The sequence below is a fragment of the Engystomops pustulosus genome, chromosome 3 (assembly GCF_040894005.1).
Source record: "Engystomops pustulosus chromosome 3, aEngPut4.maternal, whole genome shotgun sequence".
In the NCBI taxonomy this organism is placed as follows: Eukaryota; Metazoa; Chordata; class Amphibia; order Anura; family Leptodactylidae; genus Engystomops; species Engystomops pustulosus.
In genome coordinates, this window is record NC_092413.1 from 149,452,426 (window position 1) to 149,470,228 (window position 17,803).

The 17,803-nt window shown below is 41.0% G+C and overlaps 1 protein-coding gene across 7 annotated transcripts in view; it reads right to left on the reverse strand.

The window, feature by feature from the left end:
* Positions 1-9,780: 9,780 nt before the first annotated feature.
* Positions 9,781-17,803, reverse strand: part of BCL6 (BCL6 transcription repressor) — a 64,186-nt gene continuing 56,163 nt past the window's right edge. For 3 of the 7 annotated variants that reach the window (XM_072142538.1, XM_072142540.1, XM_072142539.1), the window contains 9 exons: positions 15,479-15,517; positions 15,032-15,200; positions 14,673-14,894; positions 13,595-14,554; positions 13,290-13,465; positions 13,034-13,201; positions 12,579-12,709; positions 12,218-12,355; positions 9,781-11,558 (listed from right to left, as the gene is read on the reverse strand). In XM_072142538.1, coding sequence (XP_071998639.1) covers positions 11,415-11,558; positions 12,218-12,355; positions 12,579-12,709; positions 13,034-13,201; positions 13,290-13,465; positions 13,595-14,554; positions 14,673-14,894; positions 15,032-15,192 — 2,100 coding nt within the window. In that variant the 5' untranslated portion in view covers positions 15,193-15,200; positions 15,479-15,517 and the 3' untranslated portion in view covers positions 9,781-11,414. Of the gene's footprint in view, positions 11,559-12,217; positions 12,356-12,578; positions 12,710-13,033; positions 13,202-13,289; positions 13,466-13,594; positions 14,555-14,672; positions 14,895-15,031; positions 15,206-15,478; positions 15,518-17,803 lie in introns of all 7 variants that reach the window. The other 4 variants (XM_072142536.1, XM_072142537.1, XM_072142535.1 and 1 more) reach the window with 2 other exon arrangements.

Consider the following 17,803-nt stretch of genomic DNA (forward strand, 5'->3'; position numbering starts at 1 on the left):
TGCCTGTGAAGTGCCGACTGTCCGCGGCGCTGTGTCCTTGGAGCAAGCTGTGAGCGCTGTGTTCTGCTCCAGCTTGCTGGGTGAGGCGACCAGCGCTTCCTGTGCCAGCGCCATCTTGGATGTCTCTGCGGACGGCCCGGGATCCTGCAGAGTATCCAGAAACTGGATTATGGAGCCGCGGATCGCGTCCCGGAGGTTAAGGCGCCGGTTCCCCGGTTTGCTGCTTCCTGGGAGGTAAGTGCTGCCTGCTTGTCCCAGTAATTAGGTGTGGGTGCCGGAGCTCTGCTAACCTGCGACCATTCTCGGCATCAGCAAGCCCCGCCTCCGGTTTTAATTTTTTTAAATGTACAGTATGAAAACATTATAAAACCTATACAAAATTGGTATCCCCGTAATCGTACCGACCCATAGAATAAAGTAGACATGTCATTAGGGGTGCACAGTGAAATCCGTAAAATTCAAGCCCACAAGAATACGGCACAAATGTGTTTTTTTACCAATTTCACTGCATTTGGAATTTTTTTCCCGCTTCCCAGTACATGGCATGGAATAATAAATACCAATATTTTGAAGAAACGCAGAAAATAAGCTGTCACACAACTCTGTACATGGAAAATAAAAAAGTTAAAGATTTTTGAATGTGGGGAGTGAAAACGCAAAAACGAAAAAGGGCTGCGGCGGGAAGGGGTTAAAAGGGAGGACAGAGACTTAGTATACAGGAGCGGGCTGTGTATATTATTCAGATGACTATACAAAGGATGTTTTATGTTGTAAATAGTTTGTTCAGTCATGTTGTGAGGATAATATATATTAGAAACACACTCCATTACACTGTAAGTGACTGCAGTATTTTTAGGGGCGCAGTGTGGAGTTGTGCTGCATGGAGCTGAAGACATTTGATTGGGAATTCAGCAGAGAAAAACCATGGCTGGGAGAAATCGTATAGAAGTCCTCTTCCTGATGGAGCAGATCATCACCTGTAAGGTACTAGATGTCACTAATATCTGTGTCTAATGACTGACTACTAGTGTATAAGGTACCATCATCGGGTGCGCAGGGGGATTTGACCAGGTATTTGTCTTCAGTTAATGTACATTTTGCAGTGCCCATCATCTGCCTGTTATCCAATATAATTTTAGTCCCCTTCAGCTGCAGTCACATGGGGGTTTACCTTGTGTTTAGAAACATAATGAAAATGCCCAGGAGGCAGAGCTCAGCCTGAGTGCATATGTATTTTGCATTGTTCCGGTTCTGGTTGCAATGCTTTTCAAAGCATATTACAAGCAGAATGTGTGCCAGCACCCTCAGGCAGAGGTCACATGCAGCGTTAATGCATGTATTTTGAAACACAATACAAGACTGATGTTAACATTTGTGTTCACAAACAATTAATGCAATGTTAATGCATGTGTTAACAATGTGTTTACAAAATGCACACATTGCTTGAATTAACATTAAGTTTTGTAAATGCAAATGCTATCAGCTATGTTACTAGGTAAATCTCCTTTCTTCAAGGACATCTACCACCAGGATCAAGGGCTGTAAACCAAGCACACTTCTTTAGGCTTCCTATGCCCTTGTTTTCAAGACAAAAGGGCTTTAAAAATTATGCAAATGAGCCATGCAAATGAGCCAATGGGGCTCCAGGCTCCATTAACTCCTCTGGAGCCCAGAGCCCTCACGCTCTTTTGCATCATTTTAACCCCTTAGCTCTCCGCTCCGTAGCTGTACTGTGCTGAGTCCTGCGAATAACACAAACCCCACAAGTATAGTATCACCACGTCCGTAACAATCTGTAGAATAAAATTAAATAACTATTGAACGCCGTAAAAAAAACTTTTAAAACTCGTCAAAAAATATAATTTTTACCTATTGAATCCCACAAAAAATACAATAAAAAGTGATAAACAAAACATATGTACTCCAGAATGATACTGTTGCAAAGTACAACATGCCCCGCAAAAAACAAGCCATCAGCCAGCTCCGTAGCCAAAAAAGTAAAAATGTTATGCCACTTGGAAGACAATGATAGATTTTCCCCCACAATAGGGTTTTATTTGGCAAATTTAGTAAAACATAAGAAAAAATATTCATGTCTGGTATCTCCGTAATTGTATCAACCCATTGAATAAAGATAAGATGATTACTAGGCTATACGGTGAAAGCGAAAAATAAAAAGTTAAAAATCCAGTACAGAATTGATGCTTTTCTACTCGTGACCTCAAAAAAAGTTCCTAAATTTTCAACAAAAGGGGATAACAACCCCAAAATGGAAACACTGGAAAAAGCATCTTGTTCGGCAAAAAAATGCCATCACATGGTCCCAAGAACGTAAAAACGTTATAGCCTACAGAAGGCCAATGAGGAAACTAAAATCCTGGCAGCTGCAGGGTGCTCCTTCCCTGCGCCTTGCTGTGCGCCCATAAAACAAGTCACGTGTCGGGGGTCCCTGAAAGCGGTATAAATTTCATAACAAATTGTATGGTGGATTTTCTCTTATTATCTTTTGGAAATGTGTAAATGTTAGGGCTAAATGAACGTATAGCCGACAAAATTTAACCATTCTAAATTTCACCTCCATTTTGATTCAATTACTATGAAGATCTCAAGGGGTTAAAAATCTTCCTTAAAGCTGTTTTTGATAGTCTAAGGGGGGCAGATTTGAAAATGGGTTGGTTATATAGGGGGGGGTTTAATTCTAAATATGTAAAATTTCATTCAAAACAGTATTTATCCCCAAAATAGTAAATTCTGAAAATACGGAAAATCGATAATCTATCGTATTTTCCGGGCCATTAGGCGCACCGGAATATAAGGCGCATTAGTCCGATGCGCCTTATATATGTAATAATTCCATATATAAGGCGCATCGGACTATAAGGCGCAGGGTCCGGGGGCGTGGCGGAGGTCCGGGGGCGGAGCGGAGACCCGACGAGAAGAGACGCGACGCGACCCGAAGACGAGACCCGAAGAGACGCGGCGACGCGGGGAAGGTGAGTGGGGAAGGTGAGGGGGAGATGGAGGAGGGCAGCGGACCATACTTACATAGGTCCCCGCTACCGGAGACAGCAGATCTCCAGCGGGAACTGCAGACCACGCCTGCCGCGTGGTCTGCAGTTCCCGCTGGAGATCTGCTGTCTCCGGTCTCCGGTAGCGGGGACCTATGTAAGTATGGTCCGCTGCCCTGTACCATACATAGGGCGCACCGGACTATAAGGCGCACTTTGGATTTCCAAGGAAATCCAAGGCTTTTAAGTGCGCCTTATAGTCCGGAAAATACGGTATTTGTAAGCCGCGTGACATCAAAATAAATTATCCAGACATTTCAAAAATGATGAAAATGTAAAGTAGACAAATGAGAAATGTTATTCAGCAAATTATTTAGGTGGCAAATCTATTTGCGATGATTTTGAATTTCAAAAATGGCAAACTTTTCAAAAAATTCATCATTTTTTTTTTTTTTTTGTAAATAAACACAAAACTTATCAGCCAAAATTTACCACTACAATGAAGTACAACATGTAAGGAAAAAACACTCTCAGGATCACTTTGATAAGTAACAGAGTTCAAAAGTTATAACCATATAAAGAGACGCAAGTCAGAATACAAAAAATGGGACTGAGCTACAAAATGGCTGCATCCTTAAGGGGTTAAAAGCCTTTTACAAAAAAAAAACAAAAACAGGGCATAAGTAGATAAAAGATTGGTTCACAATCATTGATCCTTATGGTAGATGTTCTTTTTAGCTGTGCATTGTGTGTGAACACAGCCTTACATGCAAAACACATGATGCTCATTCCCCATTGCATGCGAACTGGCCCAAACTCTCCCCCTTGCAATTGAATTGCATCTTGCATAATTCAAATGTCACTTGTGAATACAGCCTGACGAATGGTTAACACTTTTTTTTTGGACATGATCAGAATATATGGCAGGAAATCTCCTGACATACACACTGAACATGTCCACAGACAGACTGGCAAATGGAGGCATCCTTTGAGCCACCGTATTCTCAGTATATCTTGTATACAGCAGGATACAAAGAATGAAAAATTGAACTGCACAATGTCGTTCTGCTTCCTGGAAAAAGTCTAGAGGAGACAGATGTCACTGAATGGCATCTATATGTGGCCTACACTGAACGTACACCTTGCATGATTCCCTTAGTATATAAGAAAGTAAATCTTTGTATGCTGCTGCTTGCCGGCAGGAAGTGTCCGTGTGTGAGCAAGTCTTGTAATGGAGGGGGGGAGGGGCACACTGAATCCGGCAGACATGACAAGCTATTCATGAGAAGAATCTGCCCTGCCCAACCATAGAAGATTAAGGCCCCTTCCACACTAGCGAGTGTGATGCGATGAACTCGCATCACACTCGCAACGCAAGCTGCCGGGAACGCACGGCCCGAACCCTGCACCGCGGGAGTGAACTGACATGCTGAGTTCACTCCCGCGGTGCAGGGTTCGGGCCGTGCGTTCCCGGCAGCTTGCGTTACGAGTGTGATGCGAGTTCATCGCATCACACTCGCTAGTGTGGAAGGGGCCTTACAGTTAGATCCCAGAGGAACTAAAATTGTGTACACCAGGACCGATAGACAGGTTGATAATAGTGTTATATTGTTATCCTGCGTATATATAAGAATCTTGTCTTCGTGGGAATACCCCTTTAAGAAATAGGCCTTTTTGAGCTTACGGACAGAGCCACACTATCCAAATGGGAAATGCATCACTTTATGTGCTAATAACTTTTGAATACTTCAACATATTCAAGTGATTTTGAAACTGTTCTTTAGTTACATATTTTACTTTATTATAGTTGTAAATTGTGATAGATATGAAATGTGTCTATTTATGAAATAATGTGAAATTTACCAGAAAGTTTGACAATTAATGTTATAAATATTCTGCCTTGCAGATAAATAGCTGAAGCATCCAAATTAGTTACATTAAATAACATTTTTAAACAACATTTTATTAATTTAGGACATTAGGTTAACAAATTTAAACATGCCTTAATTTTGCAGAAATATTTACATATATAAACTTTTTCAAATCTCTTTGAAACTATATCAGAAACCTCCTTAAATCACTCTATTTTGTCAAACTAGCCTCTTCAATTATCAAAACAAAACAAGCAAAACAGCTTTTAAGGTGTTTTTCAACCCTTTGTGTTTTATAGTAAAAAAATGGAAGCAAGCAGCAAGTACCAGGTGCCAGAAGGGGATAACAAATATGTACGAAGGTGTATGTTTGTTGAGTTTTAACTGTTGGGCACAAATCACTTCAGACAGCTCTTATTGAATATCTCCCATCAGGTTTCAGCTTGTGCACCAGGGCCTGCTGGTATTCATGCACTCTCACACTCCTTTCCTCTACAGGCATGAGAGTGGAAAGATTCTTTGGACGTGAGGGTCACAGGATAGGCAGCCTAACATGAAATCTGCCATACGCACCAGAATCTTCTTCTCCCATCTCTTGTGACGAGCGCAAAGCTTCCGACTTCATACTGACCAGAGAGTTTTTCAACAGGTCAAGCAGCGGGATGGTGAGGCTGATGATGGCGGCATCGCCACTGACCATCTGTGTTGACTCCTCAAAGTTACTCAGCACCTGACAGATATCAGACATCCACGTCCACTCCTCATTGTAGACCTGAGGAAGCTGACTGACCTGACTACCAGTTCTGGTGGAAGTTGACATCTGGCAGTCTACAATCGCTCTGTGCTGCTGGTAAACTCTGGATAACATGGTTAATGTGGAATTCCACCTTGTATGCACGTTGCACAAAAGTCAGTGAGTGGGCAGTTGGAGGCGGCGCTGCGCTGCCCTGAGAGTGGCAGCATCTGTGGTCGACTGAAATGCACACAGATGTGGCGCACCTTCGTGAGCAAATCAGACAGATTGGGGTATGTCTTGAGGAACCGCTGAACTATGAGATTTAACACAAGGGCCAGGCATGGCACATGTGTCAGTCTGCCTAGTTGCAGAGCCAGGTTACGGCCATTGTCAACATAACCATGGCTTCAGGTTCAGCGGTGCAAGCCACAGATCGGTCTGCACCGTGATGCCCTGTAATAGCTCTTGGGCGGTGTGCCTTTTATCGCCTAGGCTCAGCAGTTTGAGCACCTCCTGCTGTCGCTTAGCGACGGCACTGCTGCTGTGCCTAGAGCTACCGACTGATGGCGCCATGCCCACGGATGGTAATTCGGAGGAGGAGGTGGTGGAGGGGAGGGAGGAGGAGGAGGCATAGTAGGCCTGAGAGACCATGACCGAGGTAGGCCCCGCAATACTTGTCGTCGGCAGTATATGAGTGGCCCCAGGGTCAGAGCACCACCAAGTTAACCCAATGTGCCGTCAGCGATATATAGTGGCCCTGCCTGCAGCACTCGTCCAACTGTCCGTGGTCAGGTGGACCTTGTCAGAAACGGCGTTGGTCATGGCACGGATGATGTTGTCTGACACGTGCTGGTGCAGGGCTGGGACGGCACATCGGGAAAAGTAGTGGCGGCTGGGGACCGAATACCAAGGGCGGCGGCCACCACCATGAGGTTGCGAAAGGCCTCGGTCTCCACCAGCCTATACAGCAGCATCTCCAGGCTCAGTAATTTGGAGATGTGGACGTTGAGGGCTTGGGCGTGTGGGTGGGTGGAACTGTATTTCCTCTTGCGCTCCAGCGTCTGGGGTATAGACAGATGAACGCTGCGCATGGAGACATTGGTGGACGCTGTGGAGGATCGTGGAGGTGAAGGTGTGGTTTTCGAATGGGAGGTGTTTGTGCTGGGGTCCTGGGCAGGGGGCTGACTAGCCGAGGCAGCAAATGACACAGGGGAAGGAGCTTTGGTGTGCCCGGCCGGAGGTAAACGGCCTTAGTTCCATTGAGTGGGGTGATTAGCATTCATATGCCTGCCCATACTGGTGGTGGTTAAGCTAGTAGTGGTGGAACCCCTGCTGATCCCGTTTTGGCACAGGTTGCACACCACAGTCCATCGGTCATCGGGTGTTTCTTTAAAGAACCTCCAGATCTCAGAAAATCTAGTCCTCGCCACGGGAGCTTCACTACGTGAAACATTTGGCGCTGATGCACCACCTCTGGCCCTGTCTCCCAGTCTGGCCCCACCATTGCCTCTTCCAACCTGTTCTCGTATAGGACTCGCCTCAGTCTCACAAGCACTGTCTTCACCCGGCCTATCAACCCAGCTTGGGTCTGTCACCTCATCATCCTCCAATCCCTCAGTCTGCTCCCCCCTCGGACTTCCTGCCCTGACAACAACTTCACCACTGTCTGACAACCGTGTCTCCTGATCATCTGACACCTCTTTACACACTTCTTCCACTACGTCAACAATGTCATCATGACCCACAGACTGCGACCGTTGGGAAACCTGGGCATCGGGAAAGAGCTCAGCAGCAACCGGACAAGTGGTTTGTGACTCTGGGAAGGGTCCAGAAAACAGTTCCTCAGAGTATGCCGGCTCAAATGCCAAATTTTCCTGGGAGGGGGCAGACTAGGGGGAAGGAGGCTGAGGTGGAGGAGCGCTCACTTGGGTAACATGGGTGGACTGCGTGGACAAATTACTTGAAGCATTGTCCGCAATCCACGACATTACCTGTTCGCACTGTTCTGGCCTCAGCAGTGCTCTACCACGAGTCCCAGTAACTTGAGACGTGAAGCTAGGGAGTGTAGCTCTGCGGCGTTCCCCTGCTCCCTCATCAGCAGGTGGTGTCTCACCCCGCCCAGGACCACGGCCTCTGACCCCTGCTGTAATTGGATGCCCACGACCTCTACCCTAAGTCCCCGGGTTCAACATTTTCAAAATTAAAGTCTATTTTATAGACAAAACAGAAATATAAACTGTAAATTTTTTTTGTTTGTTTTTTTTTATATAAAAAAAAAACATGCAGAAGAAATCAGACAGCAACCTCAATAGATGATTGCTATGGCTAGTTTCTAACCAACACTGACAGTACACAAAAGGATTCTGTGCTGTGACTGTCACTTTAACTTTAGAAAAACGCTAATATAGCCCTAATAAGGGCTGTTGGGTTCTTGGAGAATCACTCCTGCCTAACAGTAATCTACTAGAACACCCTAACGCTATCCCTGAACAACAGGAGCTCTATCCGTAATGGCATCCAGACAGAGAATGATGCGAGCAGCGCAGGAATGGGCTAGTCTATTCCAGGGTCACCTGATCAGGCCAGCCAACCACTGCTATCAACATCTAAGCGTACCACGTGATGCTGGGTGTACTGCAGAGTCTCCTGGCTTGCGATTAGATTTTTGGTGGCCAGAAACAGCCAAACGAAGCAAGATGCCATTTTCTCGAGCTGGCGGAATACTCGTCCAAGCAGTTGAGAATATGCTAATGCTTGAACGAGCATCAAGCTCAGACGAGTATGCTCGCTCATCTCTAGTGCCCACTACAACATACAGTTTGGGGGGGTGGTACCCACTCAATTCTAGATATGCCCCTGTGTGGATGCCTTGGCCTTCAAAGCAGACAATATTTTCTCCTTTACATTTCTGTATCTGAACTACCAGGAGTAGGTTTCTCATTTGAGAATCAGCTATTTTTTTATAATAAATTATAAAACCCATTTTCGGTTAGATAGAATACTTTATTTTGTATACACACAGATGTTGTATTATTAACTATTCATTGCCCTCATTCACCCATTTTCATATGATTGTGATGCAGTACCATTATCTGGGTCTTTCATTGAAATGGTGAAAGCACAGTGCCAGCACCATTAAATTTCTCCCAGGTTAAAAATTGGCTGCAAAATAGTTAATTTTTCTTTTCAAATTAGAATAAGCTTTTCTTAATTGCAGCAAATGTGCAATAGCTGCATTGTAATGCAAATTTGTGTAGAAACTTCTAAAAAAAAAATTAATTAAATGACCGTTTGCTTTAAGAAATAGTGATATGTAATGTAAATGCAAAGAGGGGAAAGAGCTTTCTGGCCCAGTATTTGTTGCTTACTTAAATAGCTATAGTACGTTGGCAATATACTTGAGAGAAGATTTTTCTTCACATTATGTCCAATGTAAATGTTCCAGTGCTGGATAGGTTATGAGTTTATCGAAAAAAGGGCCTGAAAACCCATTCAACTCTAGGTGTAGTGTAATTTGCCCACTATAGTCACAATGTGCTTTATAAAAGCATTTAAAGAAATAGAATTCAGAAAATCAAACTTTTTGTTGAGCATTTTTATTTTTTCTACTTGTACAGCTATTGTTTACATTGCAATAATGCAGTTTTAGAAACAGCCCAAACCCTGTCTCCCGGCAGTTTATTATTAACACAAGCAGGACAAAGCTTCATGAAATCAACATAAGGAGAACAGAAAAAAAATATATATATATTTATATATATATTAAAGTAATGACTGACCTTTCCTAAAGATTAGTGACTAGCTTTAGGATGTACCATAAAAAGGGATTGGGTTCAAAACATTCATTAACCCCCTTAATGCCAGTGGGACTGGCAAAGTGTTGCTGTTCCCCCTGGCACCAGTGAGGTTAAAAGGCACCAACGACAAAATATACATATTTACAAACATACAATAAGAACAAAAAGTTACATAATCCTTCGACAGGGTGTTTGAGTTTTGAAACTAACTGTAAACCTTCACTTCCAAAAAAAGAAAGAAAAAAATAAAAATACAAAACAGACTGTTGCGTTTAGACAAAATAACTTTTTACGTACACTGGTGCAATACAATAAAATATCTTGTAAGTGCTCTATCACAATAAAACAAATCTCAGATTGGATTCTGCCCGCAGATACAATCTAAATGTTTGCTGTATTTCTCTTTATAGCGCCTTTTTTTTTTTGAACATTTTGAATTTTTTTATTTACTCTTCATAATATAGGTATACATATATATTATATATATGCATATATATTTACAACTCTGCCATAAATTCCTTTTCCTTTGGTTAAAACTACAACAAAAGTTAAAGCCCTCTCTTAAAAAGCATACACAATAATTCTTTGTTCTATATTTCTCCTTATAACAAGTGCACATTTTGCATACCATAAAATTAAATACTTTGTAAATGTTTCAAGGGTGCAAGAAAGTTAACAACTAGAAAAATATCTGATTTAGGTGCCTCCTAGTGCTGGTATAATATTGCAGCTGTAGCAAAAAGGTACCTTATGGGGTCATATCAGCCTAATCTAAAAGGCAAGGCTATCACAAGCCAAATGACTCAAGAATGCCTTATTGCTCTAGAAAGGGACGAAGGCGGGAGAAGTTGCGGAACTCTGCCCAGGCAGAATGGAGCAGTTTATCTTTTCCCATTTGTAGAATGAGTCAAGTGACCCTGCCATGACAGTCTTGCAGTGGACCACATCTTGGTGCATTGCTAGGTCCTGTAGCAGCCAAGAGATTTCCATAGACTTAAGCGTTTCTCACCTCAGTATGTTTGACATCTACCACCTGGCACTTATATGTACATGGCTAAGCACTCTCCCCTTTATACACACTCTGCCCTTTAAACATAACACCCTTTTTGGGCGCTATATATATTTAAATATATTTTAATAAGTTCTATTAAAGGTGCCAAATATAGATTGCTATTAAGACCACAAGTACAAAGAGGAACTATTGGTGGCACAGCTCCTTTTAGAAAGGTGCTATATTCAAGTGCTTCCATTGCATCGACAGAATGCCAGATGGCACTGATCTCTGGAGACATTAGAAAGAGGAATCACCAATTCCACTTCCCAAAAGATTACCATTTTCTCCAAGTTGTCCCTGGCTTCTTTACAGTCACTAAAACATGGCTGTTAATATCATTCTACCAAGCAAAACTCTGTTAGAAGGTGCTTTTCTGGGGCGTCTTGGCATATATTAACAAAAGGAAAATGGGATAACCACAATGCCTTAGAATAGGCATAAAAAAGTAAAGTCTTAAGCGACCTGTGGATCCTCAGCTAATGAGCTAGCCTCAAAAATATGGCAGCTCAAAAACTGGATTTTTTAAAAGCTATCCCTTACCATTGTCAGGGGATGATATGGTATCACTCTCAAAATAAACATCCTAGCAAAACAAAAGACGGTTACAGCTGGTGCCTGAAAAGCTATATTTCACTCCCCACGAGAGTGCCAGTGCATTGTTGGCTGGGTCTACACAGCAAGGTGCAATAGGCTTTACACGCCCAATTTCACTCTTCATTCAGTCTTCCTCAACAATCTGATTTCCTCAGGCTGATAATTACAACGCTGAAATAAAGAGTGTATGGTCACTATGCCACACAGATTTTTAAAAAGAAAAAAATATTTACAATTAAGAGCGCACATTTCACATGACCAGGACACAGAAAAAAAAAAAAGCTAAACCCGTTTTGTTTTGCCTATATGCGCTTAAAGGTCAAAGAGAGGCACTCCAGTCTCACTGGACAGGGCTCAGCAAGATTTTGGGAGATCAGCGGGGAGCTCTGCTTGAGACACACGGTACTGGACTTTTGTGTTAGTGATTGCACCATGTTTTTGACGCAGATGAAGTCTTAGTTGGCTCTTGTGACGAAAATGGAGATTGCATTTTTCGCACTAGAAAGATAAGGAGATACATTAAAATGAGATTTCAAGTAACTTCTGTGACAGTTTTCAGTCTCATCATATATTATGCATACTGGCTATGGTCTTTGAATAGTGCACCCTCAAGGACACCACTTATTTTGGGTAAACCACTTAAAGAGGTTTCATTGTATTGCTTAGAAAGTTAGGCTCTTTTCACATTTGCGTTGGGGGGGGGTTACCGATTCCCTCTTTGTTTTCTTCCATTCACCCTCCGTAACCCATAGGGTACCATGTACAGATGGAGGGATTTGTTAAACTTCCATTATTTATAGAGGAAAAATGTATATGCAGCTATTTGTAATCAGAAGGATTTGATGCAAATGCATATTGGCATTTAAATTTTTTTTAAGTACACAAATGGCTGTGCCCAAAGACAGTCGAACATTTCTGCTGCAGACCTTCCCCATATAAATAGACCCTTAAAGAAAAACATCAGATGCATTTCAAATGTATAGGCCTGTGCATGGTGTATTTTACTAATTGTATTGGATATTGTATCATCTAAATAAAATATGAAAATGAACAAAGAAAATGAGGCCTGCTGCAAGAAACTACCTAGAATAGCAGTTTGTATTATGCAGGATTAAAAATAATAATAATAATAATAAACAATAAATAAATAGACCTACATGATAGGGTTTCTCTCCAGTATGGATACGTAGATGGCTCTTTAATGTCTGCAAGTGTCTGAACCTGGTTCCACAGATCTCACATGGGTATGGTTTTTCTCCAGTGTGAATTAGTACATGGGCACGAAGATGAGCAACCTGAAAATACAAAATATAAAGGATTTAACTAAAAGCATGGATCTGATTAAAGCAAGAAAAAATTACTATGGTCATGATAGCTAAAGGCTACAGGTGTGAACTGGGCATAACTTGTGGTCAAGTGTATGTGAAATGTAATGGGATTACTCTAAGACTACTACGGCTGGACAATGGACAGGACCAAAAAGTCAAAATTAACAAAACATACTATTTTGACATGTACCTGTACAAAGCGTGCCCCACATGTCTCACACTTATACGGCTTTTCTCCAGAGTGAATTCTTGTGTGGGTCTTTAAATTTGCAGGTCGATTAAACTGTGCACCACATATGCTACACCGGTATGGTTTCTCCCCTGGGGATTAAATAAATTACATAACATTTTTAAAACAAAAAAGTCTTGATAATGTAAAAGGCAAGTAATGAGATTGATTATATAAATATTTTTGGAAAGAAAAGTGTCTTAAAAATAATATAAAGCTATTACTAGTAGAAGGTTTCAATCTACACGGATTTCCTAAAGTGTTCATACTGAAAGAGTAAGGGTAAGTGCTAAATTCTGAGTTTAGATTGAGTTGTTTTGAATCTCTACTTTTCAATGGAGTTACTACCTCCAATGATATGAAAGTGTTATACAATCTACTGCTATTATCAACTCTGTAGTAATTTAGCATCTCACCGGTATGTACGGTCTTATGGCTGGCAAGGTTTCCTTTGTAGCGGAATGAGGCTTGGCAGCGGTCACACTTATAGGGCTTATCACTGTGCATCTGCAGAGTGTGTCTTTTTAAAGAGCCCTCTTCAGAGAAGCGAGAATCGCATTCATTACAAAAGAAAGTGCCATTTTCTGTAGAGAAAGCATAAACAAGAGAAAATGTTTGCTATGGTTTGACACGGAGAGATAGATAAAGTTTGTTTTACAGATGTAAACTTACCACAGCTTGAATCTGAAAACTCAGATTGGGTCTCAGCTATCTCTTCTCCAAAGGTAGAACCAGGGGTGTGAGGACACATTTCAGGAGGGGATTGTGATGAAAACATGTTGAACTTGGCTGTGTGAATGTAAAGAGGTGAATGTCCTTCACTGCTCAAAGGTGACCCCTCCATACCCCTATGATAGGAAACAAGAAGTAATTATTGTTATTTTTTATTCATAAAACAAATCTTTTATAAAACTACAAACCATATATTATTATAACTAAGGGTAAAAACATTTTTGTTGTGGCTTGTCAATACTAACCTGTTTACAAGGCTGTTCAGCTTGCTAGCCTGGGGCGCAGCCAAATCTTCCAGGCTCCCATTAAGTTTAGATGGAGTTTGAATGTCCATATTTTCTGACTTGACTGGCTGTTGACATGCTGTCTGAGAAGTGTAAAATGGTGGAGACAGATTGACCATCTCATTTTGGTTGGTGCACCCTTCTTTGTCAGTCTGGTTTAGAGAATTCAACAATTTGTACTTTTTCCAGTTACAAGCCTTTGGGTCTGTGGATGATTTTGACAAAGGAGAACTAGATCCTTGTGAAATGCGAGCATTTTTACTGCTGCTGGACTCTGTTGGAGAGTTGGGTTGACAGTCAGACTTCTGTGGGCTTTGAGGGCTTACAAGACCTTTGCGGTTGATGGGAGAGTTTGTAGGTTTAAAGTGCAGGATCTCATCCTCCGATGATGTTCTTTCCTCATCCTTCCCTTTGTCACAATTATAGAATGGGCTGCTTCTCACAGATGGACCAGCAGACCGAGAGCCTGCAAGCACATTGTATTGAGAGTCACTACGGTGGTCTTCCAATGCAGCTTCTTTAGGAGAGTAGATGTTGCTGTGGCACACATTGACAGACAAATCTGTGACTGCTTTCCTGTAATCTCCTAGTACAGTCCTTGAGTTCTCTCCAGGTAACACACTCTCCTTAGAATATCTGTTAGATCTTTGGATGTCAGCCATCGGCACATCTCTTACTTCATCCTCTGGAAAGAGAAATCCATGGACTGGAATGTGATTGTACAGCGGGTAAGAGGATGTAGAGCCATTGTACAAGTTGGGAATAAAGGACCTTCCATCACAGATGGCTGTATTACGAAGAGGTACAGTATTTTCTGATATCTCACAGTTTCTGTAGGCCATTACGTCAGGAGGCATCATTGACCTGTTTTGTAGAAAATCTTCCCCTCTAGATGGTTTCACGGAACTCACAATATCTTCACTGTCAAACACAAAAATAAATAAACTTATAACATCTGTTGGTCATCTACAGAACCAAAAAAAAAAGAATGTCACTGTAGGGTCGAAAACATTAAGCAACATAAATCATGGATTGTTACCTGGACTTGATAAACCTCTGGCAAGTGTCCACAACATGCTCCATCTGTAAGTAAAGTGCAGTGCTCATGACTGCCATAATGCTGCTGTCTCTTAAGTTAAGCCGAGATGTGTACATGAAATCCAACAGGACTCTAAAGCCCTCTGCACTGATTTCTGGATCAAGGTTGATGATGTTCATGTTGCATTTGATCTGGTCAGTAAAAATGGTATAGAATAATCCACTGCAAAACAAAAAAATTCTTGATTTAGTTGCTTTTTCCAACAGAGGTAACATTAGATAACATAAGATGGTTATAATGTTAAATTATAAATAATGTTTAACGGAAGATAACCATTGCCTCTATTAAGTTGCCCTTACCTGCAAGCCATCAGGACTGTCTTGTGAGCGCGAAAGTGTTCTCTGTTCACAACAATGATCACATCTGTAAGGATGTCTCTACTTCGCAGTCGATTGAGATTCAAGAGGACATCACTTGCATGCCGCGTGAACTGGATGCAGCTGTCAGTTGCAGATGTCATTGTTACCCCTATCCTAGAGAAGAAAAAGACACAGAACTTTAATATTTCTTACATATAACCTAACCTTATCTGTTATATTCCAACTAGAGCACAGCTACAATGAAATACAGTTCAAACAAGTTTCAACTTCCACCTTTAGTGGTTTGTGTTATTTATGGATCTGTGACTTTTACTAGTTATGAAAGTGGAGACACAAGCAGGTGTCTAACCAAATAAAGAGAACATAGTGCGAACAAACACACACACACAACCTACAAACAAAAAAAAATGAATAAAAAGTAATTACCCAAAGTTTTCGTTCAAAAGTTAAACTTTTCTTTGAATACTGGAAAAGAAAAAACAGAAACATTAAAAAATAAATTAAAAAAAGTATGCATGTTGAATAAGAACAGTGAAATTAGAACCACTATAGTGATATGCAGCCAAATAAATAATTTTTCCTTGCTACTAAAAAACATGTGCCAGGATATGGCAGAACTACATGTTACACAATGGTCTCAGAGGTGCTGGCCTTCCTCAGGTTTGCATATGTTAGTGTTCAGTCAGTTTGTCTGGGTACTCTCTGGGTTCCTTTTCTTAGTCAAGTACATGACTTTATATAATCGTGAGAAATGAATGTAATTTATCAATGAGATTACACTGACACCCCATATACACTCCAAAATCTTCAAAAATCTAAATTTTATGAATATTGTTTTTCTTTCATAATGTTTATAGAGAAAGCTCACAATTTAGTGCAAATAGATTTCATAGTCCCATATGTGTAAGACAGTTATAAGCCCAGAATTTAAACTACAAGGTACTAAATGGTTAAGGCTAAATTCCTCTTGCTCTTCCTTTTCCAAAGAACCTTGAAACTAGGTATTTTCCACACTCAATAGTTTCTCTACCTTTTTGTACATTCCCATCCAAGAAAGAGAACCTTACAGAACAATCTGAAGAAAATCACTGATTGTTGGATTACATTAAGAGAAAAACAAATTCAGTAGCTCGATAGTTAACCCTAAATACTATATCTATAAAATACAAGTCACAGACCCCATGGAATCATTGAATTTTCGACTATACTAATCACTTATTCAGTTGTGACTTTTTAATCCTACCTCATGTTCATCTATCTATATATAAAAAACCCTACACACAACACATTACCTTATACACAGAGTGCTGAAGAGCCTCTCGCATAGATCGCTATGCAAGTAGAATATTAACAGATACACATCCTATGTTATCATCACACACTACCTGCTGTACATTGTTTTCTTTTCCACAGAGGAATAGGATTGGATATTCCAGCCATATCTTTCTGGGAAATATTTGACTCAGACTAGGATTACTTCACCCAATGAACTCTACGACAATTAGCTTTCCTGGAAAGCCAGTCTAGGACACGGCCTTACAGTAAGTATTTGCTTTCAGGTTTCCCTACCACAGGAACACAGAATCCAAAACTCACTTTCCAAGGAACAAACCGGACAAATACTTAACTTCCGTCTGGGCGATGTAATTATTACTTTTGATTAAATGTGATCCTACTTAGTCTGGTTAGATACATTTTATTTTGAGGAATGTGCAGGAATTGTGAAATAGATGAAGTATTGCATTCTTTGGAATTGAACAAAAAAAAAATCAGACTACATTCACTAATGTTTCTTTATTTGTTAGATGGCTAAGTGCCACACTGTAATTTTTAAGTCTGGCACCAGATGGCGATAAATGACACAAGGATTTGGTACAATTCCAGTTCTGCCAGTAGAAGGATGTGACAATCTGAGATGGGCTACGGTCAGATTTAGTGAATCATTCAATGTTTTGTATGAACCCAAGAAATAGCAATCAAACTAAATAGCTGAAAACAACTGTAGTCTTCTAAACCAAGACCACTGGGAAGTTACTCCAGCAGCCAAACTTGTGAATGTTCCATGTGGCCAGATGTGATGTACTGTATGGTCTCATTGTCATATGGAAAACATAGTGCGACTATAGGCATCGTGGTAAAGTGAGGAATAAATTGCGCAGACAGACATCTGATCTTTCTATGCATAGAAATCAAAGAGGTGATTCCATCATTGACTGAGAGGAAAGAAAGGAAAATGTTTGCTTGAGCTAAATCATGCTATCCTAACAAAAAGGGGGGATTTTAATGCATTTCTCATAGGAAAAAAAGATATGAGGCATGATTCTCCCAGTCTGCTTTACAGCAGAGAATCACTTTCAAGTTCATTAGATTAATTATTTAAAAAAAAAAAAAAAAAACAAGCTCCTGGGATTTGTGACTGGCAGTGAGCTCTCCCTGCTATGTTACTCATTCCTTATTTAACCAACAACTTGTAACAGTATCAAAGAAGCGCAACTTCTTAGAGCAGCCCTAAAATGGTTAATCCTAATATGGAAGGTCTAAATCCCCTGCAAAGAAGGTAGGTAAAGTGCATGGGGATGAAGTGCAGGCCATGTCCTTTGTCCTATTCAGGATTAATCATCCTCAGTAGGGTTTGATATAGCCGAGGTTCTGCCAAATTCAATATAGTAACCATAGTAATCCTAGGGTATAGTCATTTCTCTTTGCAACTATGGGGTAAATTTACTTTGTTATAATACTGTCCCAATTAGT